The 26,849-nt window shown below is 47.5% G+C and overlaps 1 protein-coding gene across 2 annotated transcripts in view; it reads left to right on the plus strand.

Moving 5' to 3' along the window:
* Tcf7l2 (transcription factor 7 like 2) overlaps positions 1-26,849 on the plus strand; it is a 174,768-nt gene that overhangs the window by 99,543 nt on the left and 48,376 nt on the right. For both annotated transcript variants that reach the window (XM_023715552.1, XM_023715547.1), the window contains exon 3: positions 5,643-5,786. In XM_023715552.1, the coding sequence (XP_023571320.1) occupies positions 5,643-5,786 (144 nt within the window). The remainder of the gene's footprint in view (positions 1-5,642; positions 5,787-26,849) is intronic.

A 26,849-nucleotide genomic window follows, 5' to 3' on the forward strand; every position in this document is an offset into this window, starting at 1 on the left:
TTGAAAGCGTGCTGCCAATCCCCACTCATGCCTTTTCCTAAACTTATCTGGTAAAATAAGTGGCACCGTGTGTCACCTTTTGTCCACATCCAGATGCAAGGAGGCAACGCGCTTCTGGAAAGCCATGGAGCCCAGTGGCGCCCACGTTTCTACGAGGGAGCTGGCAGGACCCTTGAAGGCACCCAGCTGCCAGCTCCCATGTGAAGGGGCAGACAAAGCCCTGGGTGTCGGGGCTCACAGCTGGTTAGTGGGCAGTGGCGGCGGCAGTGGCACGGAGGCCCTGTGCCTGCACCTCTACACAGTTGAGGAAAGGAGCGGAGCGCCTGCTAAAGGGAAGCGTAAAGGCAGCCTGGGTGTCAGCACCACTTGTGCTTGGCTCCCCCTTTTGCTGGGCCTGGTTTGGGGTCACTGCAGTGAGGCAGACTTCTCCTCCTGGGATGGTGATTCCCTGCTGGCTCACACTGACTCAGCCCGGCTGCTGCGCGACAAGGACGCGGATAGGAGGAGTGGCCATTCCTACCTGTACATTGCCCTGTGTCTTCGCTTTCCTCAGACCTAGTCATACATGTTCACTTTTTTTTTTCTTTTCAGAACTGGGGATTGAACTCAGGCCCTACTGAGCGATCTCTCCAGCCCCATGTGTTCACATTTTTAAAAATTATGTTGAGGAAAGAAAATATGACTTGCATTTGCCGTGCCAGTGATGGTATTCTGGTTTGAGGAAGAGCTGGGCTAACGTTTAAAGATGAAAATGATAGCTTGTCTGGCGCCCTGAGTACAGCTTCTTTGCCCCTGTTTAAAGTTGTTAGGTGACATATTTCAAGTATAATTAGTTCCCATCATTACCTCACCATCAAGGGTAAGAATTATCCAAGTGCTTGTTGCCAGATCAGCACAGCCTATAGAGATGTGCTCCCAGCTTGTTTGTTTGAATGGTTGCTGTGGCGTGTGTTTCAGGGTCCCTGCTTGTATACACACATATATATGTGAGTAAGTGATAAATAAGGGGATTTTATCCTTTCACCAAATTTAGGAAATTGTCATTTTACTAATTTGCTTTTTTAGTGTAATGGCCCTTGTCATCACCTCACGTTCCTTTAGGTTCCTTATTCCAAAGGCATGGATTTTTTTGTAGCCATGGTCCGCCTACAACCCCGAAGTCTCTTGTTTTTCAGAATCTGGATTTTAGGGGTCAACATTTTGAAGAAAGATTTAGGTTAGATGATTCCTAAGACTCAAAGCATTTTTAAATTCATATCTCATTTAGAGATACATGAATGATCTTTTCCCTCTTACTGTGGAGGAGAAAATTCACAGACCATATAAGCCAGATGTTCTAGGGCTCTCCAGAGATGTGGAACCAGGCAGATGGATGTGCAGATGATGTAGAACAGGCTTAGCTAGGAAGCTGGCCTCTGACTAGGAAGTCGAGAATCCTGTGATCTGCAGTTGGCAGAGGGGAGACCCAGGAGAGGCCATGGGACAGTTCTGGCTCTCACTTAAGGCTTAGGATCGTGCTGGAGCTTGAGACCCAGGTACAGATGCTGCTGTGGCCGACTCCCAGGGTGAGCCAAGTGGATGTCCCAGCTCCAATGTGGGAGCTCACCTGGGGATCTGCTTCTTGTCTGTTCAGACCTTCAACTAGTTGGGTGGTGCACACCCACACAGTAGAGGACAGTCCCTTCTGCGCGTCTACTCACTTGTATGTTAGACTCATCCAGGACAGATTTAGATTCTCCCACCAGTGAACAGTGGTTTGGTAATTTCACTCTGAATGATACTATTTCATACAAAGTTGTTGTTTTTTAACTTTCTGGAGGTATTAGGTATTTTTAGATCTTCTTTGTTGCTTAAATGCGTCCCAGCTCTTTTTTCTATATTTTCCCATTATTTCTTTATCTTTTTCTGGCAGAACCATTTACACTTTCCCAGCTCACTGGGCTTCATTCTATGGCATTACCTTCGCGTGCTGCCCAGCTACGTGTTGCAGGGTGGTAAGCTTGTAAGGAAGCCGGGTAGTGAAATTGTGTAAATATCGCTCCGACTTTCCTGCGGCAGGCCTTGACTCTTGATCTGCGGGCCCGTGGGCAGATGGGGCCAACACCGTGTCACAGGATTGTGCTGTCCAGGAGGCCCAAGCTCTCACTCAGCCCCTCCTGCTCGCCTTGTCCCTGCCAGGATACAGCCTTCTTTCACCTTCCCCAGAGGAAACACAATTCCTGAAATCCTGTGCATCAGTGTAGCATATGTGCAGTAAGCCAGGGGGCAGATTTGAACACACCCAAGGATTTGTGGGCTCTGTTTTCTGCATCTGCTTGGTCAGTGTCTCCAGTGGTTTTGATGATGACCCTGGAGGAGAAGGGAAGCAGGGCCTGTGGGATGGCAGGAACATGGTCAGCGAAGGTCCTTCCCCTTCATTCTAGACCCTGGCCGTAAGCTACGTTCGTATTTCCAGAAACCCTGAACACCTGCTCTAGTCCCCTGGTCCTGTGAGCAGCAGAGAACTCACAGGGCTTTGATTTACCTTCTCCTGGAGCGCTTCTACATTCTGCTTCATCCGTGAAGAGATGATTATTGAGACAGCCTGACGAAAGTGAGCAGACTGCTCCAGACTTTAAAGTCAGTTCACACTGGCCAGAGAAAATGAGTACATTGATCTGTAAATATACTCGGTGTATTTAGAGGCCTCAGTCCCAGGACTGCTTGCCAGCACCAGTTGCCTCTGTTGTCTCCAGGTTGGCTTGATGTTTTCCAGTCCAGAATGGTCTTCTCAGCGTGTCTGCTGCTTCAGACCCAGTGCAGTGTGTGGAAAGGGCTTGGCCCGAGGGCCCGGGCCAGCCCGGAGCTGGAGGAGAAGTCGCGTGCGCCTGAGCTGCACGTCTTACAAGGGAAGCGGCTCCTGAGGAGTCCAGGTCACTGTGACCACGAGGGTCGTGAATGGGTGCTGAGCAGACACTCACCCGGTGTGAGCTGCGTGGTCTGTAGGAAGTGTTGTCGGCTCTCGTGCTCACAGGAGGCTCGGCGGGAGTTCTCATGGAGCAAGGCGGTCTAATACGTGCGCACGCACTTAGACCTTTGTAGGGTATCTTACATACTGAAAATTTAAAGTGGCTTACAAGATTTTTTGTTTTCTGCCAAAGGATTAAAAATGAGTAAGGACACTCAAATTAGGGGAACAGCAGGGTAGGCCCTTTAGATGAGGTGGGGAAAAGAAGTTCTATAAGATCAGAGTCGGTGGGATTGGTGGGTATGACCTGTAAGTTTGACTCTCTGGGTCCTGGGTCCCTAGCATGGAAAAGGCTAGCTAGATCTGGGTGGAGGACGTGCGCGTGCACCTGGCCCTGTAAGAGTGCAGGCCTTGAGGGAATGGCCGTGGACGATAAGATGAAACGGAGGCCAGAGGTGGTGCCTCCCTGCAGTCTCGGGACTCGGGGAGGCAGGGGCAGGGGAACTGCAGATTCGGGCCCAGCCTGGGCAGTTCAGTAATTCAGGCAAGACCCTATGCCAAAAATGCCTCATACTTCTTTTTTAAAAGGAGCTGGAGATATTGCTCAGTGTAGAGGCCCAGGATTCTGACCCCAGACCTAAGTGGTATGCAGCAAACCTGGTTGTGTTCCAGTTCTAGCCTCTTCTGCTGTGGCACTTGCCCTTGGGACCCCTTCTTCCACCTTATAGCATTGTGTTAAGAAACAAAGTGAACAGACAAGAATGAAACCCCGAGGTGCCAGGCTTCTGCCGGGAATCGCTGGCGGGTTGGCTGTGCTGCCTTCAGGGGCAGCACCAGTGACTCGCTGCTGCAGCAGGGCAAAGCGGGCCCCTGGACTGCCCTGGTGGCCTCCTGGCTCTCCTGTTCCCCGGTGACTGCTGTGGAGCGAGGTCAGGGTGGGGCCTCTCCTTCCTGGACAGAGAGGGGCGGGCTCCTGGGTGGGTCATGGCGCAGCCCTCCAGGGGCAGGTTCCTGGGCCGTGGGTGCTGGTGGCTCCTGGCGTGGCCCCTCTCGTTTGGAGGGTGTGCGCTGTCTGTGGGCTTTCATCTCCTTGGGAAGACTAGGTGCGATGGTGGCCGTGCTGCAGATCGTGCCGGGAGGGTCTGCTGTCCCCTCCGTAGTCACCCACACCTGCTGTGTTCACTCGGGTGGTTCCTACAGTGAATAGCGGAGCGTAGAAGGCACTGAGTATTGTGTTCCATCTCATGTTCTTAGTCCTAAATTATTACTCAGGATTAAAAAGACTAAATATTGATGGATAATAATTGTTTATATGTATGTGTATGTATGTATATATATGTATGGAAATATTTTTTAAGTTTTACATTTTCTATTTTTAGATTTTGGTGGTACTAGAGATTGAATCCAGCGAGTGCTGAGGTAGACCACCAGACCTTTTTAACTTGATTTTGAGACTGTGTAGCTTGGTCTCGCAGCTGTCCTTGAGCTTGGCCATCCTGCTGCGGCCTCCCCAGTCACTAGGATTGCCGGTGGGTGCAGCTGCCTGGGCTCTTTGTTTTTTCCTTTTTGGTGACACTGAGTGTCAACCTAGGACCCAGCTCCTTTTTTATTTTATTTTATTTTATTTTAAGATAGGGTTTAATTGCCAGAGCTGACCTTGAACTTGCAGTTCTCTTGCCTCAGCCTGCCCCAGTGCGAGGCTATGCGCCATGACCATGTGCTATTCTGACTCCTTCATATGTGAAAATTTAAAAGGCTAAAATAGAGAAAAGAAGATACATTTCTTATAGTGAGCCATAAAGGGTATAGACATTTTCTTTCCTCCTGTTTTTTAAGGAACTTTAGGATACTATTTCTTCATTGTGAAATAGTGCTTCTTGAACCCAGGTCATTCCTTATGGCCCTGAATTCACCCCTAAGTTACCTACACTGCATGCAGAGCCATGGTGAGCCTCTGGACAGGCACACGGTCTACACAGCCGCCTTTCTGTGAGTTGACTCTACCGTGGTTTCTGGTCTGCTCTCCCAGTATGTGACCTTGGGCATGCTCCTTAACGTCTCTGAGTCAGTTTCCTCCTCTGTAAGATGGGCATAGCTCTCCTAAGAATCCATCCCATCCAGGCCCACATTAGAGGAGGCAGTTCCATCGAGCACGTATTTCTGAGCACCTGCAGTGTGTACTGCGCACCCTTGTGAGGGGTTATTTATTTATTTGAGAGAGAGAGAGAGAGAGAGAGAGAGAGAGAGAGAGAGAGAGAGAGAGAGAGAGAGAGTTAGACATGTCACGTCCGCCAAGAGCTTAAGCACCGAGCAGACCTATGCAGCTAATAGTCTTTCAGGGTGATGTCACAGTTTCGCAAGGCTCAGTAAGGTAAGTTGAGAGAGAGGGCATAGCTAGGAGGCTCCCTGCAGGCTGTGATGGAGGAGCAGCCTGGTCTGTCCGTCTGGACAGCGGAGGGCGCCTGGGGGCCCAGGAGGAAGGCTCCCTGGAGGAATTTCCTTTGAGGTGCCCTGCAGACCCTACACGGCAGGGAGGTGGCCGAGCTCCGGGTTCATGTTGGGAAGTGTGATCTTCATTATTTAGAGTTTGCAGAGAAATGTGGGCTAGGGCCGGGAGTCAGGCTGGGGACTGTGTATGCCTTGGTGACCGCGGTCCTCTCCCGAGCCTCACTCTGTTCCCCTTTCTTCCTGGCAGCAGAGCCCCCTCCCTTGCTGCACTCAGGGACATGCCTGTCAGCACTTCTACCCCCCCTCAGACTTCACTGTCAGCACTCAAGTCTTCAGGGACATGACAAGGAGCCGCTCCTTACAAAAGCTTGGGGAGCCCTGGTGTATGGAGGTAGGTCTGCTGCACACTGACGGTATGAGCTGAGCTAGCGCACAAACGCAGCCGCCCATCCGAGGGCGTCCCATCTGCCCGCCACCATCCTTGCATTCTTACTGGGTCACTGTCATCTCTGGTGCCACGATGTCTGACTGCACTGCCCGCCAACCGGGATATCATAGCTATAAAAACGCCAGTTTACAAGAAGAGGGTGGAGGTGGTGCTACTGCGCCTTCGAGGCGTGTGGCTCTCCATAAAGGCCACATGATTCCGTGTCACATGAGGGCTTCATGAGAGTGATGAGCAGCACGTTATGCCATTGAACTTGACCCCAGGAAGTAATTTCCTGGGACTTTTTATAACTCCCAGTGGAAGGGAAGTTACTGCCTAAACTATGCCTTTATTATTAGTAATTCAGAACTCAAGAGAGTTTTCTTTTAAAACCCAGGGTGCTGGGAAATGCTCACTTCTCTGCAAGGGCTCCTACCGGAGGCAGCCATGAATGGCTTTCCTCGCAGATGTTGCTCTCCAAGGACAGGAAGCACTGTTAATTTCTTTTAAATAATTCAATACTGCATCAATACCCCACACTGCTCCGTGCCTGAGAGTGACAGTTCTCTTCAAATTAGTAGTCCCAAAGAATAAAGAACATCTAGAACATGCTTTTATCTCCAAGAAAGCAAAAGTCAGTGCAGATAAAAAAGTAACTCTTAGATTTAAACAGCAAATGACTTAGTACTAATGTTATTTTTTTTTTAAAGAGAAGTGAATATTCATGAGCCAATTAGTAAAATGTCTGTCTTTTTAAAACATTTATTGTATCCCTGGTAGGTGCTGTGTGCTGTGCTATGTGCTGAGGTTATAGGGGCTGAAAATGTGGTTGCTCCAGTAGGCAGAGATCCATGCACGTATACGTCTTGCCTTTAGAGTAAATCAGCCGGAAGCATGGTGTAGTTTAAGTAGTAGTTAAAAGCCCTTGAGGGCCAGGGAGATAGCTCATTGGAATAAGTGCTTGCCTGGCAAGCGCAAGGTCCTGAGTTCAATCCCTGGGACCACAAAAAAAAAAAAAAAAAAAAAAAGCCATTGAGAGAACTTAGAGACATGTGGCAAAATACATAGAAGAAAATGTAAGCCCTCTACTTCTGTATCTGTGGGGAATCTCCTTAATAAGTGGGTGCCTATCTTTCTAGTCTGTCATGTGTATTAATCCTTAAAAGTGTTGAAATTGGAATTGTGCCTGACCATTGTTTGTGTTTTCTTTTCACTTGATAGAGCACCAAGTTGTTTTTCTGTATTTTAATGTGTGTTCCTTCAGCTAGCAACTCATGTATTTATGTCCTATGGAAACCCTGCAGTCTAACACTCCACAGAAGCCAGACAGGAATAAAAATGCAAGACACTTCTAGGTTTTCCACACCCCTCACTCTGTCCTGTTTCTGACCAGGCCTGAGCTTGGCATACTTACCCCTGATGACCTGGAGCAGGAATGTGTGTGCCCGTGTAACTGGCGTGGACCTCACAGAGTGGAGAGGCCCCTCAGCAGCCTCTCAATGGTCAGCTGGTAATAGGCATGGCTGCTCATGCCAGCCGTTAAGGATAGAAGGCTGCTCACCTACCAGGACCTGGCACATGCTAAGTCATTAATCTCTAGTCAGAGTTAGGAGGGAGATAAAGGAGAACCAGGGACCCATTTTGATAATGAGGAAATAGAAACAGAAAGACTGGGTTTCTTCCTTATAACTCAAGATCAGCAGGAGCTGATTAGTTCCCTGGCGCCAGTGACGGTGAGCATTTCTCAGCCTTGTCTTCAGAACAGACAAACATCTCCCAAGGAAGCCCCGAAATGCCACTCTACGTGGGGCCTAAATATAAATTGTGAACAATCTGGACACAAAGACACCACTTGTGGATGGTACCAACTTGGGCAGGTTAAACTGACCATTGTGTGCCTCAGTTTCCCTGCCGGATGGGCTATATATAAAGTGAGTGTTTTGCAAGAGAACTGGTATTGCAGTGCTGCAGGACCGGCAGATTCTTGGTGACTCGTGCACTGACCATGTGTCCACGTGGCAGGGTAGCTGTTGCAGCAATTCCTTCCCACAAAGTCTTCGTGGAACTTTGTGGTATGTTGCTTGCAGCCCTTGCTGCTTAAAGCATTGCAGTGGGGCATGCGCACCCCCATCAGGCCAGCGTTGGCTGTAGGGAGCAAGGTAGGACTGACTGGCAGATAGGAGAACTAAGTGGGAGCCAACCCTTCTATTACCTGTTGGGCCTGCCTGGCAGGCACAAGGTCCTGAGTGTGATTCCAGGTATTGGAGAAAACAAACAAACAAACATCTATCACCTCTTTTGTCAAGTCGAGGTGCTTGCTCCTCTGTAAAGCAACTCGTGGATCAGGGTATAATGGGATACAAGCCACGCGTACCAGGAATCTAGGGCACACTCTTGACATTTTACGCCAAGTTTCTATGATCCAGATGCTAATGGAGATTTGCGCCCCTAGAGTAACTCTTCAAAACTGAACAACAACCCTAAGAAGGGGCCACTGTGAGTTATTTCTGTTTTGCAAACAAGGTAACTGAGCCACAGAGAGATTGAGTAGCTGGTGTAAGGCCCCCCCAGCAAGAACGAGTATCATCCGTGGTCGCTGTCACTGTGCCCAGCTTCTGCTTGCTGAAGGAGCGTGCACTTGGTCCCTTTAGACCTTTGGCCCTAGTTGCTGGGAAGGATCTCTTGATTCAGGGCATGTAAATTTTCAGTTTGCAAATCTCACACTTAGGATACCTTCCACCCCATCCATTTCAGCATTCATTGTTCCTCTTCTTTCTGTGCAGTGCAGCTTGGTTCTAACCCTGTAAGTCTCTTCTCTAGGAATTCAGATTGGTAGCCTCATTGAGTAAATATGACTAAGAAAGTCAATACCCACCTGGGCAAGCATGACTCACTTTCTGGTTAGCTATTCATGTACATTTTCAAGCTAGCCACACAAAGTCACTACACTGGGGCTATTAACATGGCCAATAGTGACAATAACAGGGTGTGACCGAGGCACAACCACATTCAGATAAGAAAGAAAATGTTTTTTTCCTGTAATTGCTTGGTCAATACCATTTCCACTGAAATACTTGCAAACAGATTTTTAAAAAGTTCTTTGTCTGTGCCCTTCCCTTATTCCCTGCTTCCTTCCTCCTCAGGGTTTCTGTAAACTTCTCCTGATCAGCGGCTTTAGCAAGGTGGTACTCCCCGTCTCTTCTCGAGTTTTGGCTGACCTGCCTTTTTGCTGCTGTTGCGCCTGTTTTCATTTAATTTTTAGGTGTCTGTGTCTGTGTTTTCAAAAGGGGGCACATTAGTGCTGCTGCTTGCTCATTAACCTCTCAACCTATAAATTTAAGGGAAAAAAGAGACTTCTGCTAAATTTGCAAAGCTAGTCACATAGACAGGGAGTTAACCAGTTGGGTAAGAGGAAATGAAACTTTTCTTAGGTTTATTAGACCACATCCTATAAATCTGTGGCTTATTATATGTCTGATTTCTAAAAAGCATGGCCCCATGGCCAAAGTCTTATTTTTGCTTCTTAGTCATTTGAAACAAATATAGATATTACTTCATTTCCTGGGTACTTTATTTTTCAGCACATGTTATGTATGGAAAGTTTGGATTTGCACAGCATGGTGCATTACAAGGGAAGTTTTTGCTAATGTATAGACTGTTACGTTGTAATGCTGAGCTAGCTGGCATTCTGCGAAGCTGGAGCTTTCTTTTTGTCCCTCATCCCTGATTAGAAGCAAAAAACGTCCCTCCCGCCCAAAGGCAAAGTTAATGTTCTGACATATTTCCTTCTAATTGAAAAAAAGTGCTTTAAAAATTATGGGTGGACTCGTAATGTTTGTGTGTTTTTTGTTTATTTTATATCTCTTCATAATAGAAATTCTTCCATGTATGCTATATATATTTAAAATGTATTACTGTATTAATTAATGTATTGTATATATATTATTGGTTATCCATTCTAGAAGTGACTGTCCTTTGGTAGATTGCCTGGTACACCAAGCACAGATGACTCTGAGTTCCACTATTAAAGCAGTTGACAGAGGCCGTAAGTTGAAAGAGGTGAAAGCAAGACTATTCTAGAACATTCTGTAAGGCTCTCATGATACATATGACCAACCTATGGACTCCTTGTATAGTCCTAATCTTTCTGTCCAAAAATGGACCTTCTTCCATTTGTATTTATTAGGCGGGGTAGCCGGGGGGACCCCTGTAATAGTTTATTTGCTCCCTTCTCTTTTGCTTTTTGCAAAGCTTCTACCTGAAAGTCTTCCAGGTTTAATAAGTACATGAATGTCCTCCGCTGATGAGCTGTGCTGGCAGTGGAAGCAGGCAGTGGACCTGGAGATCATTCTGTGCCCCATTTCCCATGCTGTTTCTGGTGTCTTGGACTGAAAACAGACGTCCCTGTGAATGGTGTTCACGTGCTCACTACACATCAGTTGGTGAGCTGGTGTGCTGGAGGGGCTCTTCTAAGGAGCGTGTCTGTGCAAGATGGGGTGCAGGCCTCATAGGACCCCGGCACCTGCTGGCTCCATGGGCTGTGTCAGTGGCCCTTATTTCAGTGGCGCCTTCCTGTCCCCCATGCTTCGTGAGTCACACATTTTCTTTGCATTCCCGCAACAAAGGTCACTAGTAGAGAAGACTTGGGCCTTTGGATGTTGTGCTCCTCATACTTTGTTATTTTGGATCCTCCCCTTTTGTAACTCTTTGAGGCGAAAGTACAGGAGTTTTTAATGGGCCAGACTGCATCAAGGGAGGATATTCATTAGTCTTAAGACATTCTTATTTCTTACAGCACCCCAAAGTAAAAGCGCCAGGTCAGTTCTTAGTTAGCATGGCGTGTGGGGGTGCTTCCCACTGGTGGGCTGCTGGCGCCTGTGCAGGCAAGTGGTCCATCTGAGTCAGGGGCAATAGCACTGTCTCTTGGGACCCTTTCCTGTCCTCAGTCCCTGCGATGTCAGTGAGGTAGGCGCTCAGCGCTGGGAATAAAGGGAAACCACAGTTCAGCCCAGATTCTGGAATTTCGGTTAATGATTTTTCTTAAGGGCCCTTCTGGTTAGATAAGTAAAATGGGAGATCTTAGTTCTTATCTTTGCTCAGCGGTATGCCCTGGGGACCTTATTTATTTGATGAACTGGTGCCTGTTTAATGAAAAACTGTACAAGTGGGTTTAGTGAGAGACGTTGCTTTTTGTCTTTTTTCTGTACCTTCTGGTTTTCTCTGTCATGTCTTGGAAAGGCCATTTCAAGCTTGTTTGCATTTAAAAAAACTCACTCACTATATTTTCTTCTTCCAGTTTGGGGAGCAGGGTGGTAGAAAGCCCCATCTGGTTCCTGATGAAGCCAGACCCTCATGTTGGCCACTCTTTCCTGATTAATGCCTGGCCTCCGGTACCTGGGCTGAAAGTGAGGGCAGGGTGGCCTTTGTATCGCCGAGCACTTTCTGACTCTTTGTGGGAATCCTCGTGGGGCGTGTGTGCTTGTTCATGTGCCTGTGCTGTGCCCCCCAGAGCATACATACCCCTTGTCGGGCTCAGCAGCCTGGGCAGGAGAACTAGCAAAGCTCTTCTCCAGGAAGGTCCGAAGTGGAGGCCGCTCAGTGCTCAGGAGGAAGGCTTCTGTCTTGGAAAAAGTAATTCCTTCCAGAAGGGTAGGTGGGGATAAGAAGGTACCAAGAATACCAGAGAAAGAAGAAACAAAAGTCAGGGTAGGTGGGAAGAACTCAGGTGACTGAAGGGTGCCTGGCTGGCTCCGTTTCCCAGCCCCACGGGTCACTTGATCTGCCAAGCCTTGCCTGGGCCTGCACATTGCCCACCTTGTCCTTGGCAGTAGCCTCCTGCTGGCAGGAAATGACCTTGGGGTGAACACGGTTAGCAGGGAGGGGTCCCGCAGGATGGTGGCAGCTCTGTTGCTCAGCTGGGTTCCTGCTGCTCAGTTGCTAGCAGCCCTGGGCATCTCCAGGGGCCAGTGGGACATGCAAAAAGTTTGCTTATTCCGAGGAATAGGAGAAAGCCCTCTCTTGACTGCAAAGTAGAAGAAACTTGTAACTATCCAGAGAGAAGTTCAGTCTCTTGGGTGCAATAACTCTATCTCTTAGGCAAGTCCTCCTTCATTTGTGTAAGAATCCAGGATTCTTTTAGCTGATAGAGGTGAAAGAGACCGATGTCCACCAGCAAGGCCATTCATGGCCTCTGTCAAGTAGCCTCAGAAATTCCTGGCAGTCCTGCAAGGAAGACTGGTCATCTCCTGTTCTCCTAGCTGGGGACAGCAATGTCTAGACCTGGGCTTGTGGCCGTCATGATGGGATGTGTTTGCCTCTAAGGGAACTAGAACATTTATTTCTCCTTGGTCCTGTTCTGCTTGTGACAATAAAATATCCTTAAACCATGTTCTCATGGGTGTTTTTTTCACTGTAGTTTTGCTTGGTGGAGTCCTCTGTAGTGGTCTAGATTTCAGGTTTGGACTCATACCCTGATTTAAGTTTGAGGACAAGGTTTGAGATGTGGGATTTTTTTTTTTTCTTTCTTTCTTTCTTTCCTTCAGTCCTGGGAATTGACCCCTGGTCTTGACACTAAGCTATATCCTGAGTCCTTTCAAATTTTGAGACAGGGTCTCGCCAAGTTGTGGACCTTGAACTTGGGGCCTTCCTGCCTCAGCCTTCCAGGGTGCTGGGATGCCAGGTGTGTGACACCACATCCAGATGAGCTGTGGGAGTTTTGCAGAAGTGTATATTTTAAGATATGCTTTATAGTAGAATTGACTTAGTGGACAGGCCTGTGGACCTGCCCACCAGTCTGTGTTATCACTTCTGCAGGACACAGAGCAGCCCCTTCTCCATGCACACCCTCATGCTGCTCCACAACAGTCACAGGCGACACAAGATCTCCCTGCGCTGCTTTCTCTTTGGTGGGTAGTGCTGGTTCTTTTTCAGTTGGAGGCCGAGTGTCCCTCCCTGGCTCTCAGAGTTTCCTCTACCACTGCAGGTCTCCTCCAGTGTGAGAGAGGCGACCATAGTGCTTGGTTGTCGCCTTATTAGTCATTGGCAAGGCTCATTTTGTGTTCCTCGCTCTGAGCTGTCCCTGCCTGCATACCTAGAGTTCTTCAAGCTACCTTGTGGATTGAAAATTCAATTTAATTCTGATGGTGGTCAAAGGACAATACAGCATTACAAACTATATAGACAGCAGAGTGAAATAAAGTGACTTTTGCAGTATTCTGCTTTGGTTTATCTGTATTATTCTTTCATAGATTGAGGACTGATTACTGGGCTACAGGTGTGGGGTCTAAAATGAAGATGGAGCATGATCTGTGGAGTTTTGTTGGCCCAATTTGGTTCTCTCAGGCTGTCCTCACTTGCCTCATTATCTGGGTGAAACTAGGAATTGGGAGGTTTGGGCCCCAGAGCTGCTCACCTGGATCATTAGAGCATCCCCACCTGGGTTCTGGAACAGACTGCTCGTGTAGAGGGAGACCGGCACTGCCGCTGCCCTGGCCGTTGTGCAGTTGATGCTTTCTTAGGAAAGAGGGAAAGGGATATTGGTGTGGGGAGAGCCCTTCGCCTTTGCTTATCCTGCTCTTGCAAAATGATGATAGGTGGCTTGAAAGGTCCCGAGCCTGGAGTGTCACCCTCCAGTGAACTGAAGACGATGCCTCTGCATGCATTTGGCTGGGGAAGGTAATAGCAGTCACACACATGTAAATTCTTGTGCAATCTAATTCCTGTCTTTGTAATTACTTGGAGACCTGCCATCATAGGCAGTTGAGAAGTGGAAGCGGTGACCTGGTGCAGAAAGCAGAAATGATCTGGGAGGACAGAAGGAAGGTGGTATCCGGTGTGTGGCCGTGGCTTTCCTGCTGGCTCTGCAGCGATCAGAGTCACTTGCAGACCAAGCAAAGGCATCATGACTGCGACCTTGCACAAGTCACTGACTTTCCTTTCTGGGTCCTTCTGCCCTGCCTCTCCCTCACTGCCTGAGAGAACCCCTAAGAATGTGGTAGAGCGAGGGTACACATAACTTGCAGGGGAACAAGCTCCACTGATAAGAGATGACCCTTGTGTGGCAACAGGGTCTTTAGGGAGATATCCTCCAGGTAGGAGAAGAGTGGGGGTCCCCATGCTTCCTTTTGATTGATAAAAGCTGCTTCTTAAAGGTAGCATCTCTAGCTTGGCTACCTTGTAGAGCAGAGTAGCCTGGAAGCGAGGTTATTTTCAGGATCCTGATGGAAGCCACCGAGGCACTTTGGGAAGCCAGCAGTGAGTCTCCTCCGGGTGGAGCCCATGTGATTTGGGCTTCCTTCCCCGCAATCTGCCGCTAGAGGCAGGGTGCAAAGTGATCCGCTCCACTCTGTGTGCATTTGCCATTTGCCTGACTGGTTTGGGAAATGTGATATTTCTCTAAACACTGGCATGAGGAGGCTTTCTCTTTATTTGGGTGACAGATTGCATGTTAGGGCACTAAAAGATGAAAGCACTAAATATTTGTTTTAGAAAATCACAGTGAAAGATTCCCTCATCCTCCCATCTGAAAACATGGGCTTAGAATTCCATTCACAAAATGACTGTCTGCAGTTAACTTACAGCCACCATCGAGGCGCGAGGAACACATGGGCTGGACTGAGTGGTGGTCAGTGCAGGGTTGTCCTGGAGCTTTCCTAGGTGACTTGGAGAAGGGCCGTCAGCTTCTAGTTGAGGTCTGGTTAGCTAGAAGAAAGGCCTTTTCCCCTCCAGTGTTTCTTTTCCAGAACTTCTTGATGGGTTTGCTTTCCACAGAAAGAAGCCATTTGCCCTTCTCTCTTTCAGGTCTCGTGATAAACTCATAATCCTTCTAAGGTTTTTTTTTTTTTTTTTTTGGAATTATCTTACCTCACAAGGAGAGAGACTGGGCTGGTGATGGAGCGCTTGTGTAGTGTGGGCCAGGGCCCTGGTCTGCTCCCCAGCACTGCAAAAAGGAAAAATAAGAAGAGCAGAGAATGTAGGACTGGTTCTTGGGTTAGCGGGGGGGGGGGGAGTAAGGAATCACGTCAGTGAGCTTTTCATAAATATTCTTAGTAGCTCATATCCATTGAATGCTATGTATTAGGCTCTGTTTTAATTGATTTCATTTTCTTTTTAAAACTTATTTAATCCTTCCAGTTGGTAGCAATTTTTCCCCTCATTTTAACATGAGGGAAACTATGACAGTCAAGTTTTTAAAAAATAATTTATCCTTGGCTCTGCTGAGAATAAATATTGGGAGGTGGGGAAGGTAAGCTTAGGGCTCCCAATGTGATTTCCAGTCCATTCTGTCCACCTCCCAGCTGTCTTCCTGCTCTCTGTCCTGTGAGAAGAGCGTGCACCCAGCTCAGGAGAAGGTTGGAGCAGACAGATGGACAGACGGACAGATAGACAGAGAGACAGACAGACACACACACACAGAGACAGACACACATGCTTTCCAGACACAAGGGTTATGATCGTTGAGAAGGACAGTCTTCGTTACCGGAAATTGTGGCATGTGAGTCTCTGGGCAATTGGCAACATAGAATTTTGTTTTGTTTTGTGTGTGTGGTTTTGTTTTTTAAATAATTAGAAACAGTTTGACTTTTGTTACCACCCACAGAAAAAATTACTTCGATCCCACAAATTGAGAAAGGAAAAAGAAATGAGGCCACTTGGTAGAATGATTAAGACCGGGCTTGGGGGAAGTCCGACTTGGAGGGGCTCTGCCTGTGGAGATGCCAGGGGTCCTTGGCTTTCAGCTCCTCTTGGCCCGGATTCAGAGTCTGCATTCGTGGCGGTTACCAGTTAGGGGAAGCGTTCTGATGCCCAAGATGACTCTGGGAGGAACCCCACATTTTCGTACTCAGGAATGGTATGTGTTTTGTATGAGTGGGTGTGAGGATGGAGACCACAAAGCAATGCGTGCGTTTGCGCGGCGTGTGGTCCTCACTGCTGTGTCCTGTGGCCGTTGTGGTGGGCTCCGAGGGGATGGAGGGGAGGAGCCACTCCCCAGCATTAGCTATTCCCGTTGTGTGGACCTAATCGTCAAGTTGGGGGCAACCGGCCGAGGGCTGGGCTTGTGCGCAGAGAAAACCAAGGCCCTGGCTCTCTTTGCTTCTCCGAGCTCTCAGCCCTCCTCTAAGAAGGAGGAGGGCCAGAGTGGTATGAGCGAATGCCTTCGTCAAGCCAAATGTACTAGCTGTTGGGGTGAGGGCCTCCCAAGCCCCCATATGGGCAGAGGTGGTGTCAAATCCTCCTGGGGCCTGCAGGCCCGGCTGGCCTGTGTGGAGAGGAGCAGCACGCTGCGGGAGGTGGTTTGTGTGTCCTACGTGAAACCACTCTGCTTTTGACTTTCCTTCTGTGATGATTCCCAGACAGCTTGCTCCTGCCATCCTGACTTGCTTAAATTTATGGGTTGTTGGCAAGCAACTGTTTTGATGCTATTCTTCTCATAGCTAGAGGCCAAGATCCCTTGTGGAGCAGTGCCTGCACTTAATAGATGTCATCTGGACACCAGGGAGGAGCATCGAGAAGCACCGGGGAAAGGCTTGGAAGTGAGACTCTTACCCCTCACATTGTCCCCCAGCCTCTTATTGTCTCTTTCCAGTCCAGTGTAATCAGAGTGACCAGAGGGGAGTGTGGTTATGCCACAGCATTGTGTACTGTATGTCACAGTTCTAGGCCAGAGGACACAGTGCCCTAAGAGACCTGCAGATAGCTTAAAAATATCCGTGGTGAGCTGCCTGGCGAGCATGACTGGGATCTCCCAGCATGATGGGTTTTCTGTCTGCTGTGCACAAAGTGGAGATGTGGCTGCACCTTCGGAGATGCTGATTTCCCCTCGGGATCACGCTTGCTCTTCTGGCTGGGGTTCTTCTCGTTCCCGACCAGCCTCTCACGGGGAAGCCAGTAGCATCTCCCGAGCTCCATCATGAGGAGTAAAGAGACCAAAGGGGGGAGGGCAGCAGGGCGTGGTTAGGTCCTCATGGTACCCCGGACAGCCTTCCTGCTGATAGACTCCCTTCCACCAGGTGTTAAGAGGGTCCTGGAAGAAAGTGGTGAACAGGGTAGGGCTGCCTTCGCTGCTTCCAGGCAGAAGTCATGAGAAAGCTCCAGAATGGGTCTCCTGCCTCCCAAGAACACATGCCCCAAACTGAGGCCGTCCAGTGCTCCAGCGTTCGCACTGCCAGGGAGTTAGCAGCCAGGAGCCTGCAGCTGAAGACCAGAGGCCTGCCTCCCACTGGTTTGCCTGGGAGCTGCAGTCTGCCCTGAGACCTGCTCCTGTCTGAGGCGTTCACCGTGAGAAATCCCCTCCCAAGTCTGGGGCTTGGGGCTCTCTCTAAGTTTGGAGCCCCCCGCATGGTCTGATGGTCTTGGTTGCCGGCTGCAGGGGGAGCTACGTGGAGGAGCGCTGTGCCTGCGCGACATGGAAGCACGAGACGTGGCTGCGCAGCGCAGCCTGGTGGATAAGGGCCGTGCCGGGCCTCCTCACTCCATCCTTCGGCCTGGTGACCAGGGTCCCTTCTGTCCCTCTCCCCGTGCCCCCTAACTGGTTTCCCACTACATTTTTGCTCTTGTTGTTTCAATATCTCTGCCCCTCTTCCTAGCACAGAGATCTGAGGTACATACCTGCCTGCCAGCCGTATCCATTCAGGCTGTAGGCAGACCAGCATCCCCAGGCGTTCTGTTCTAGTCTCTGATAGAGAGACCAAAATGTAAAAGTGCTATAAGCTGGAGCTATTCAAGAGACCAAAAAGCCATTGGGGCTCTGTTAATTGGTGTTTGTAATTAGTATGCCTATTTATTAAGAAAAGTTTGTTATCTCCAGGATAAAAAAAAAATGCTCTAGGGTGATTAAATGGGATTGTCCTGTGGGCAGAGACAGCAGGGAGATGGTGAAATTGAATGTTCCTTAACAGATAAGGTTATTGTGTAAGAGGGCTGAGGTATTGTGCCTGGGCTTTGGGTGCAAGATGGATAAAATAACTCAGATCAGGAAAACAGACCTACCTGAATGACCCGCAAATATTAATACGTATAGTCCCTTGAGTAGCCATCCCCAGCTGGAACACTTCCTTAACTGTGGCTGGAGTAGGTGTGTTGGTAGAGCCAGTTACAAACCCTGGAAGCTGAGAACTGACAGTAACCCCGCCCTGCCCACTCCTCCCCCCTCTGCTCTTCTCTGCACCTTGGAAACTGAGGCCCAGAGAGAAGAGACTGCTGTATTGTGCCCATAGCCAGATAGGGTGGCAGCAGATGGGAATACACATATCCTGGTTTTTGGCCCTCCACTCTGCTGTTCTCAATTCAAGGCAGGGTTTAATTTTGTGAAGCGTTCGTGTTAAGTGCCATTAATTTTAAGCTCTTTCTTGGAGGAGTGTATGAAATTCAGTGTGTTCTGTATGAATTCACTTATTTTCCACTTGGAGTCCTGATTTTTCTCGGGTGCCCTGAGTGTTGATGTGATGATCAGGATGGTGATGAGGAGGGATTAACATAATCATCTCTGCTGAAGGCTTATTCGGAAGCCGTGTGCTGGAATTCATGCGTAACGAATATTGGAAACTTTTCAAACAACTGTGTTAACTTTAGCTATACGTTCAAAGCCAGATTTGCCATTTATGTGTATTCTGAGAGACAAACACCTAGTCTCTGGCACAGAATTGTGTTCTCTTCTTTTCCCAGAGGACTAGCATTTGGAGATGCTTTTATGGTGTTACTCTCTGGGCTTTTATTAACAACTCAGACACAGAAATGTGTGAAAATGATCCCTTGCAAACGGAGCCGATGCCAACCAACACTGCAGGCTAAAGCTTGGGACGTGTAGGCTGGGGATCGTCCTTATGTGACATAAATAGCATCCAGCTGACCACAGCAAGATGGATGCAGGAACTGGTCAAGACGTTACCGTCTTGTGCTGAGAGCTGTCCTGCACCTAGGAGTCCCATGCCTTCTGACTAGGAAGCCAGCTAGTTCCCTGGGTTGAGTTCAGCAAGTTTGTTTTGACTTGCAGCGGCCGGCCAAAGGGAGGGAGGCATTCATTATGTAATGGTGAGTGAACTGGAATGTCAGCTGGACCAGGCCTGCCAAAGCTTGAAGAGTTGGTTGGGAGCAGACTATGTTTAGTATGACTAAGCCCACTTGACAGGGTGAAGGGGTGGGTGGGTGTCCCTCTGAGGAGGGAAGTATGACTTTTGCTATTTCACAGGTTGGTACTTTGTATAAATTCTGCAGCCTCTCCTCCCAGTGATATGAACAACAGACTCGAGCCTTACTGACCACCTAGTACAGCCAGGGCCTGTCAACCCCTCTGGGAGCCTTGACATAGCGACCTGAGACCCATCAGACATTGGGGTATTCCACTGGCAACTAGGGACGTAAGACACACACAGTTTCTCAAAGTATCTGACATTGGTCAAGGTTGCTGGCTGCAACCTTGTGATTAGACAACGTAAACATTAGCAGTGAACCCCAATAAAAATTTAAAGTTTTTTTTTAAAATGGGCTACTTTCCTAATAAATGTTCCAAAGTGTAACTGAGGATCTGTCAACTGACCTTTTTGATCGCTACAGTAATTTGGAAGCACATTCCCCAGCTTACCCATGGCCCATTTTAGGAGACAACAGCATCTGTTTTGATCCAAATGTGTTTAGTTGGAAGCAGAGACAATCAGGAGCCATGTTTGTGTAGCCATCTTTCAGCTCAGTGTGGTCATGGTCCACCCCACCAGGCAGGGGTGCGTTGACCCCCGGGGATCATGACGCCTCCAGGCTTTGCTCTGTCTGGGGTGAAGTGCGGAATCCCCTTTGTCCCCTCTCCTGCAAAGGGATGTAAAGTGTGCAAAGTGTGCGCTGAACCTGGAGACACCTCTCTTTGTGCCCAGTGCGCCCCTACCGCAGGCCCTTAAACTTGGGGCAGTCGCTCCTTGTGGGGGATTGAATGGGGCCATTGTCAGGGGAGGGGTCGCGCTGACGCCATTGTGGGCGTAGGGGATGCCGTTGTTTCCTGGGTATTAAGAAAGGAGTAGGACTCCGGGGACCTCCTAGCCCGGCCTCAGCCCACCGACCCCTGGACTAACTGGCTCCTAGCTTTGCAGGAGCCTGCGGCAGCCCGCGGCCGGAGCGGCGCCGGGGAGCGCCCCCTGCAGGACCGACGGGGTGTGCCCGCGCATCGCGGCCGCCGCTGGCGGCTGCAGGCTCCAGCTCCGCTTCTCGCCAGAAGGTGGTCATTTCTGTGGAGAGGTTGCTGTTTTCCTCCAGGCATCAGAGCTGAAAACATTTGTTAAAAATCTCTTCTTCCACCTTGGAGTAACCCCCTCCCGCATTCCCCCTGCCGGTGACTTTTTCATTTAACTTCCCTTTCACCATATGGTCTGTCAGAGGCACTTCTGATCTTAATTGCAGCATTCAGCCTTTGTTTATTTAAAAATTAGAAGTCAGATAGGCTATCAAGGGTTTATCTGCGCTAATAGTGCCACCATACCTGCCAACTGTCCCTTTCAGTTAGTAAAGGGGACCACTACAATCCCTGCTGGCACAGTGTACACACACACACACACACACACACACACACACACACGGTGACATGCGCATCATCCAGCGTATGATGTGTTCGTCAGAGACAAGAAAATTTGTACAGCAGTTGAATTGCCGCCCTGACATTTTCCATCGCAAACCTTTGCCACATGGTGTTTGTTTGAAGGAGATTTAGCCACAGGGCCGGGAAGAGCAGGGAGCTAGTGCCAGAAACCTTGGGCTCTGGCTGACTGCTGCTCCACTTCGTTGGCTCTGGGAAGTTGCCTTATTCCACAGGCACTCTGATTTTGCTACCTGTAAAACAGAGACTGTGCACCAGCACCCGAGAAATGATGTGCGATTTGCATGGTGGGAAAGGTGATCAGTGCGCCAGGCAGCCTGGCCAAGGCCACACCTGTGCCAGGTGTGTCCAAAGCTCCTGCCCGCTTGGGTAAGCAGGAGGCCTAGGTGCGGTGCTGCTGCTTTTTGAAACGTAATATGTATGTAGTTCATTTTGCCTTTTTAAAACCTCTTTGAAGGGCTGGCAATATAGCTCAGCAGACTAAGCACTTGCTTAGGTAAGCACAGGGGCCAGGGTTCGATCCCTGGCACTACATGCCGAGTTGGCCCCTGCCCTGAGGCGTGCTGAGCTGGTGATGGAATCTGGGCGTGGTGGTGCACGCCTGTAATCCCAGCACTAGGGAGGCAGAAATCAGGAGGATCACTACTGAGTCCGAGCTGTGTAGTGAGATCCTACACAAAAGCAAAATAAATAAAACCATCTTAGACTTCTTTGATAATTTTAGTGTTCTAGTTAAACTATGCAGATCAGAATGTGTAACATTCGTCGACCTTTTAAAAAATGACTCTTCCATGAAGATTGTAACAAATTAATTCACACAAAAAATTTTCCTAATAACAGTTTCATACTATGACTCAGGATCTGTCTCTGACTTTCTTGGTTTTTATTTGGGAGCTGTGTGTTCCTTCCAGGTCCCCCTGGGCTCATCTTGGGGACAAAAAGTTTGCTGCACTCACATTTTGAAAGTCTGTTCGTTCATATTGAGCAAGTGACACATTTAGAAAGTTGTTTTTTTTTTTTAACCATTAGTTTTAGCCTAATTTTAACAAAAATCCTTCTTGGATTCTTTTAATTTAAGAAACTTTAAAAGAATCAGTTCACTGTGTGTTGGGGGGGTGTGGGTGTGTGAGTGTGTGTGGGTACTGGGCTTTGAAGCCAGGACCTTATGTTGAGCAGTATCTCCAACTCTTTTTAAAATTGGCTATTTTGCGACAAGGCACTGCTTAGTTAGTTGCTCAGGCCGGCTTGCATTTGCTGTCCTTCTGCCTGCCTCCCAGCGTGCTGAGATTGCAGGTGTGCTTGTCTGTGCTGGGCTGGAGAGATCCCTGCTCACAGATCGCTGTGGTGCCTGATTTCGAATGCCGCTTACCTGGTGAATTTTTAGTTTATAATGACTTTATTGTTAAATTAGGTTTGATACCTCTGCCCTCCCACTACAACAGTCTGAATAATTAAAAGAAATTAGGAACTGTATTTAAAGACTTCCTAATCCTAGTATTTTAAGACATTTTGGGATTGTCTACTTAGGTATGTTTAAAAAAGATTTTTTTCTAAATATTCCTGTAGTAGTGCAAATAGATACAGATATAAATGCTCGTAATGTGTTTATTGAGCACTTATCAGGACTTCACTGGTTCCCTGTGTGGCTACTCAGGACGCAGCTGTTGCCACCTATATTCAGACCTGTGGTAGAAGAAGTGCTTTTCCTCCTAAGCTCTGCTGACTCAAAATTACAGTAAAGGACAGAGTAGATTCTAATTGCTGGCTCTTGACCCTTACATCTATATATTTACCTAATTGATAGTTGGAAAAGCAGCTAAAAATGTTAAGAGTTCAGTAATTTGAATTTTTGTACATTATAAAACTCTGGAATCAAACATAGGAGTACTAGAAAGTGCACACTTAGGACTGGGTCAGAGAGGAAGCCCAGATTAGTGTTAATTGGCATTCACGAGCACTCTGAGTGCTGGTAGTGCTTCTGTCCCAGTCGTAGACCCATTTAGCCAACTCCATGGGTCCCACAGAGTGGCCAGCAGCTCTGAGTTGAGGGTAGTGTGAAAACGGCATCATCTGATGGTTAACACCGTGTTCCTGAAGTCTGGAATGTTCTCTGACCTCTGGTGCAAATAGTTCGTGGTTAGATGATTTGACAACACAATTTGGCATTTGGGGTTTGCTTGCTTGCTTTCTTTCTTTCTTTCTTTCTTTCTTTCATAGTGAAACACGCTTCTTCTTTAGCATACAAGTAAAGCAAACTTTTCAATTATATTTTCCAGGGAACAGAATAATTGAAGTGAACATTGGGCTGGGTAGTCCTGGAATTGGTTTCTGTTTAAGGTTAGTTGACTTTGACTAAATAATACCGTCACGGGGCCGCAGGGGTTCACTGTGCGCGTCCCCGCTCCCCGACCCAAGTACGTGTCTTCCTCTCAAGAGGTGGAGCTCCCTGCGGGCAGGGCCTTTTCTTCCCTTGGTTTACTGGCCTCTCCCCAGCACTCAGAACAGTGCAGTGGGTGCTGAACTAGTATTTATGAAATCAGTGACTGAGTCTCTGGGTGTACTTCAGGGGGGAATGCAAGGGAGAATGCGCTATAGTCACGACAGCAGCAGCAGCAGCAGCAGCAATTCTTCCCCTTCCTTCTCCCATTTATTTACTGAAAATTGCTAAGCAGCATACCTCAAATCAGTTCTTCTAGCTCCTTGGAGCTTGTTTTTCTGTCTATGAAATGGGGCTGTTGTCATGTGAGACTTCATGTGATTATGAGAAATAGACTCTGTTACACATCCTCAAAGAGAGGTGCTAGACAAAAACAAGATGGTTTTGAAAAAATAACACAGTAGTCCAGACCGTAGGAAGATGCTTGGTTGCATTCAAAACCAGTTTCACAGTCTGCTTTAGGCGGGTGATTGCAACACGCTTCCCATCTGGGCCCGACGCGAGCCATTCCCTGCTCGGCACTGCGGCAGGAACATTGTCAGCCCGCTCCCCGCCCCCCCGCCCCGAGCGGGTGGGCGTTGCTATGGTGGAGGCATGACATAATTTAATTTTACTTTATTATTTGCTGGACGTGCCCATTGTATGTTAGCCTCTGGGTGTGTTTACAAGGAGCTTAGGAAAGAGAAGAGGCTGTTGTGTCTCTAAAGGCTGCCTTGTCATCGGAAGAGCCAGGCATGGTTGTACATATGTGTACACACACACACACACACACACACACCCTACCCCTTTCTTCCCTGGCATCTGGGGCAGGGCTGAATTACTCTCCACTACGGACCAGCCCAGCTGAGCAGAACTGACCTTGCTGAGAACCCCCTTCTGTTCAGCCCCGGAGTTTCCTCTAGCAGTGAGGGGCTTGGGCTTATGTGCATCTAATTTCTCAAAAAAAAAAAAACCATGCCTGTGCCTGCTTAGCGAGTGTATACCTACTGCTGGGGTCTGAGTGGCTTTCCCTGCCCACCTTCCAAAACTTCATGGGAGATGGAAAAGTTCAAAGTCCACAAAAATGTCATTTATTCGTTAATGGCAATTAAGGAATTTCAGGATAGGATCTCATCTTTCTGTGCTATCCTCTTTCCCCTGAGATTATTGCATCAGGAAGTGTTTCTCCAGAGGCAAGCAGTAACATATTTTAATCATCTGAGGCAAAATAAGAAGGTAAATTTGGCCACTGTCCACATATATAAATCCTTGTTATTGTAAAAAAAAAAAAAAAAAAAAAACTCAAAAAAGCTCTTTTCCTTTTCCTTTATTTTGGGTGGGTTTCTATTTGTCATTGTGGTTTATGTAAGAAGTCACTTCTTCCCCTCCTTCCGATTCATTTGTTAATTTTAACTTTTGGGTCTAGCAGTCACAGTTAGCTGAAGAACATGTTCCCTTATTTTTGGCCTGTGGCTGCAGCAATACTTAATTAGGGGCCCCTTGAGTGACAGTAGTCCTTTACTTCTGCCACTGAAAGCCAAACCCAAGCACTGGCCATCCAGATGTGCTTTGTCAAGTCACAGAAATCCTGACAGCTTTTAGGTTCTCAGGCATCCTTCCTTGCATGGAACCCAACAAGTTTGTGCGAACATTCCCAGGAAGGCATTGTTCTGAGCTAGTTGTACTCTTTTCCCTATTTGATAAACTGGTCCTTGGCTGTGCAGATTTGAGTCCCTGGAGAGCTGGCCTGGGCCAGGTGCACCTGCCAGGTGGATGAGTCACTGGACAGCTGGCCTGGGCCAGGTGCACCTGCCAGGTGGATGAGTTCTTTGTAAGGAGCCTCCGTATGGCTGATGTCCCTACCTTGAAGTAGGTTTGACACAGATGTTTCCTAGAGCAGGCATTTGCCTTCTGTTGAAGTCTTCACTAATCTGTGCTCATGTGGAAATCCTTGTCTCAGAGACCTGTGTGGTTTTCTTCTCCCCCCACCTTTAAAAACATTAAAAATTAAATTAATTTTTTTTCTTTCCCATTAGAGATCAGTGACACTGTGGGTATCATAAATTGAAGACTTCCTACATTCATTAGCTGGAGAGCTTTAATTTTAAGAGGGCAAGAGAACTTATGCTGGAGCCAGGTTTCGGAGATCTGTGACCTAGTCTCTTAGGACTCAGATGCATAGCCAAGTACTTTGCCGTCCCACTGTGACACCACTTTCCACAACAAGTTAAGATCATGAGGGTGGGTTTAGTTTGACCATCAGTTGGTCAAATGTGGTCTGATGGTTGTTAAAATCTTAATATCCTCTCTAATCCTGTGAGTTTTGAGAAGGAAATCCTGATGAACAGTCCTGGAATTGCCTTGCATGGTAACATCTTATTTATTGAGTGTCCCCAGCTCAGTTAGTTAATATGTTTGCTCTGGCTTCATTTTTTTTTTTTTTCTTCCTTTAATCAGAAGTGTTTACAGATTGAATTGTGGAAATGCATTTGTTTTCTAACATTTGTCTGGAGAATTTTTCTAATATTAAAGAAATAACGGTCCTGGTGTTAGAATTGTGATTTCTTTGTAGTTGTCTTTGTGAAGACTGGTTTGTGAGTTCGGATGAGTCTGATTAATATTCTTTTGCATCTTGTTCAGAAGCCATGACCTCCCTCAGTAACTTGTAGGCACCCTTAGAGGAGCTAAGTGTGTGTGGTCTTGGGAGAAGTCAGAGTTAGCAGATCTGTGTTTTCCTCTGACCTGGAGTTTTGTCATTTCTAATAATTACAATCCATCAGTCCACAAGGTTCAAAATGAAGATAAATTAAATTAATATATGTGAATTAAATGACTCATTGATATAATTATACTGCGAAGATTTCTTTAGTGTAACTTAACACATTTAGTAGTGTTAATTGTAACGGCTTTGCATGGGAGCATATAATTTCATAAGCAAACAGAATAATTTATTAATTCTCAGAAACCTATTTCAAGGCCTTGAATTAGAATATGCATTTAACCATAGTCTTGATAGGGCTTGGCTTACCAAATTAGGAATTGCTAAGAATTTTCTTTTTTCAATTCCAACTTTTATTGGTACATAGCTATGTATGCCCAAGTCAATAGTGTATCAAAATGAAAGTAGGAAACGTGTACCATCCCGCAGATCTTAGTAAGTTACTAAAAAGCAGAGAGCCCTGAATAATAAAGTAGTTCTAACTGCAGTTAGAGCTGGACTGGGGGCAGATCGTGCCTGAACGAGAGTCTGAAGCAGCCGAGGAGGAGCCCTGACGGCAGCCTCGAAGAGGGCAGAGTGCGGATTAAGCGTCAAGGCTCCATTCAGATATTTTGTGAGCTGTAGGCATGCTGTGTAAACCCATTTTTTGCTGAAAAGCATGTTTTCTCTTATGTCAGAAATGATCACAGGAACCCTTTTAATATTCATTTAAATAGTTTTTAATTGGCTTCAGAGAGTTTAAAGTTCAGCATGAAGGTGAGATCTAAGCTTACTAATTAGATCGAATGCAGTTTGACTTAAGAGCAGACTCGATAATTAAAGAATTTCATACCAAATATACGTTTTGAAAACATTCCTTTTCACATCCTTGAAGTAAAATCCTTCCCCTTTCAAATAGAATTTTGTCCTCACAGAATGATAACAAAACCTCACGTCCCTTTTTAGAAAGCGACAATGGGATTTTTGGTGCGGACTTCTCATTTGTTTGTCACTTAACCGACATCCCGTGTTGAGGTGATTCTCCATCTTTCGCCACCTGAGTCGAATTCTGACTTGTCCGGCACATCAGGGTGAACACAAGTTGTTGTGTCTTGTGTGGCTCCCCCACCCCAGTTGTTTAATGCCGTTGAAATGGGAGGCTGAAGTAGAAGGGGGCACTTAAGCAGTGAAGGGTTTCTCTTTGTAAATAATAGATCAAGAGCACTGGATGTGTATCTAATGGAGCTGTGTGCGGCCTCCGTTTCAAGAACAGCGCGTGGTTTTAAAAACCACAACTACCAACCATTGCGCCCGCAACCTGTGGTCAGTTTTGTGAAT

The sequence above is a fragment of the Octodon degus genome, unplaced genomic scaffold (assembly GCF_000260255.1).
Source record: "Octodon degus isolate 3935 unplaced genomic scaffold, OctDeg1.0 scaffold00042, whole genome shotgun sequence".
In the NCBI taxonomy this organism is placed as follows: domain Eukaryota; kingdom Metazoa; phylum Chordata; class Mammalia; order Rodentia; family Octodontidae; genus Octodon; species Octodon degus.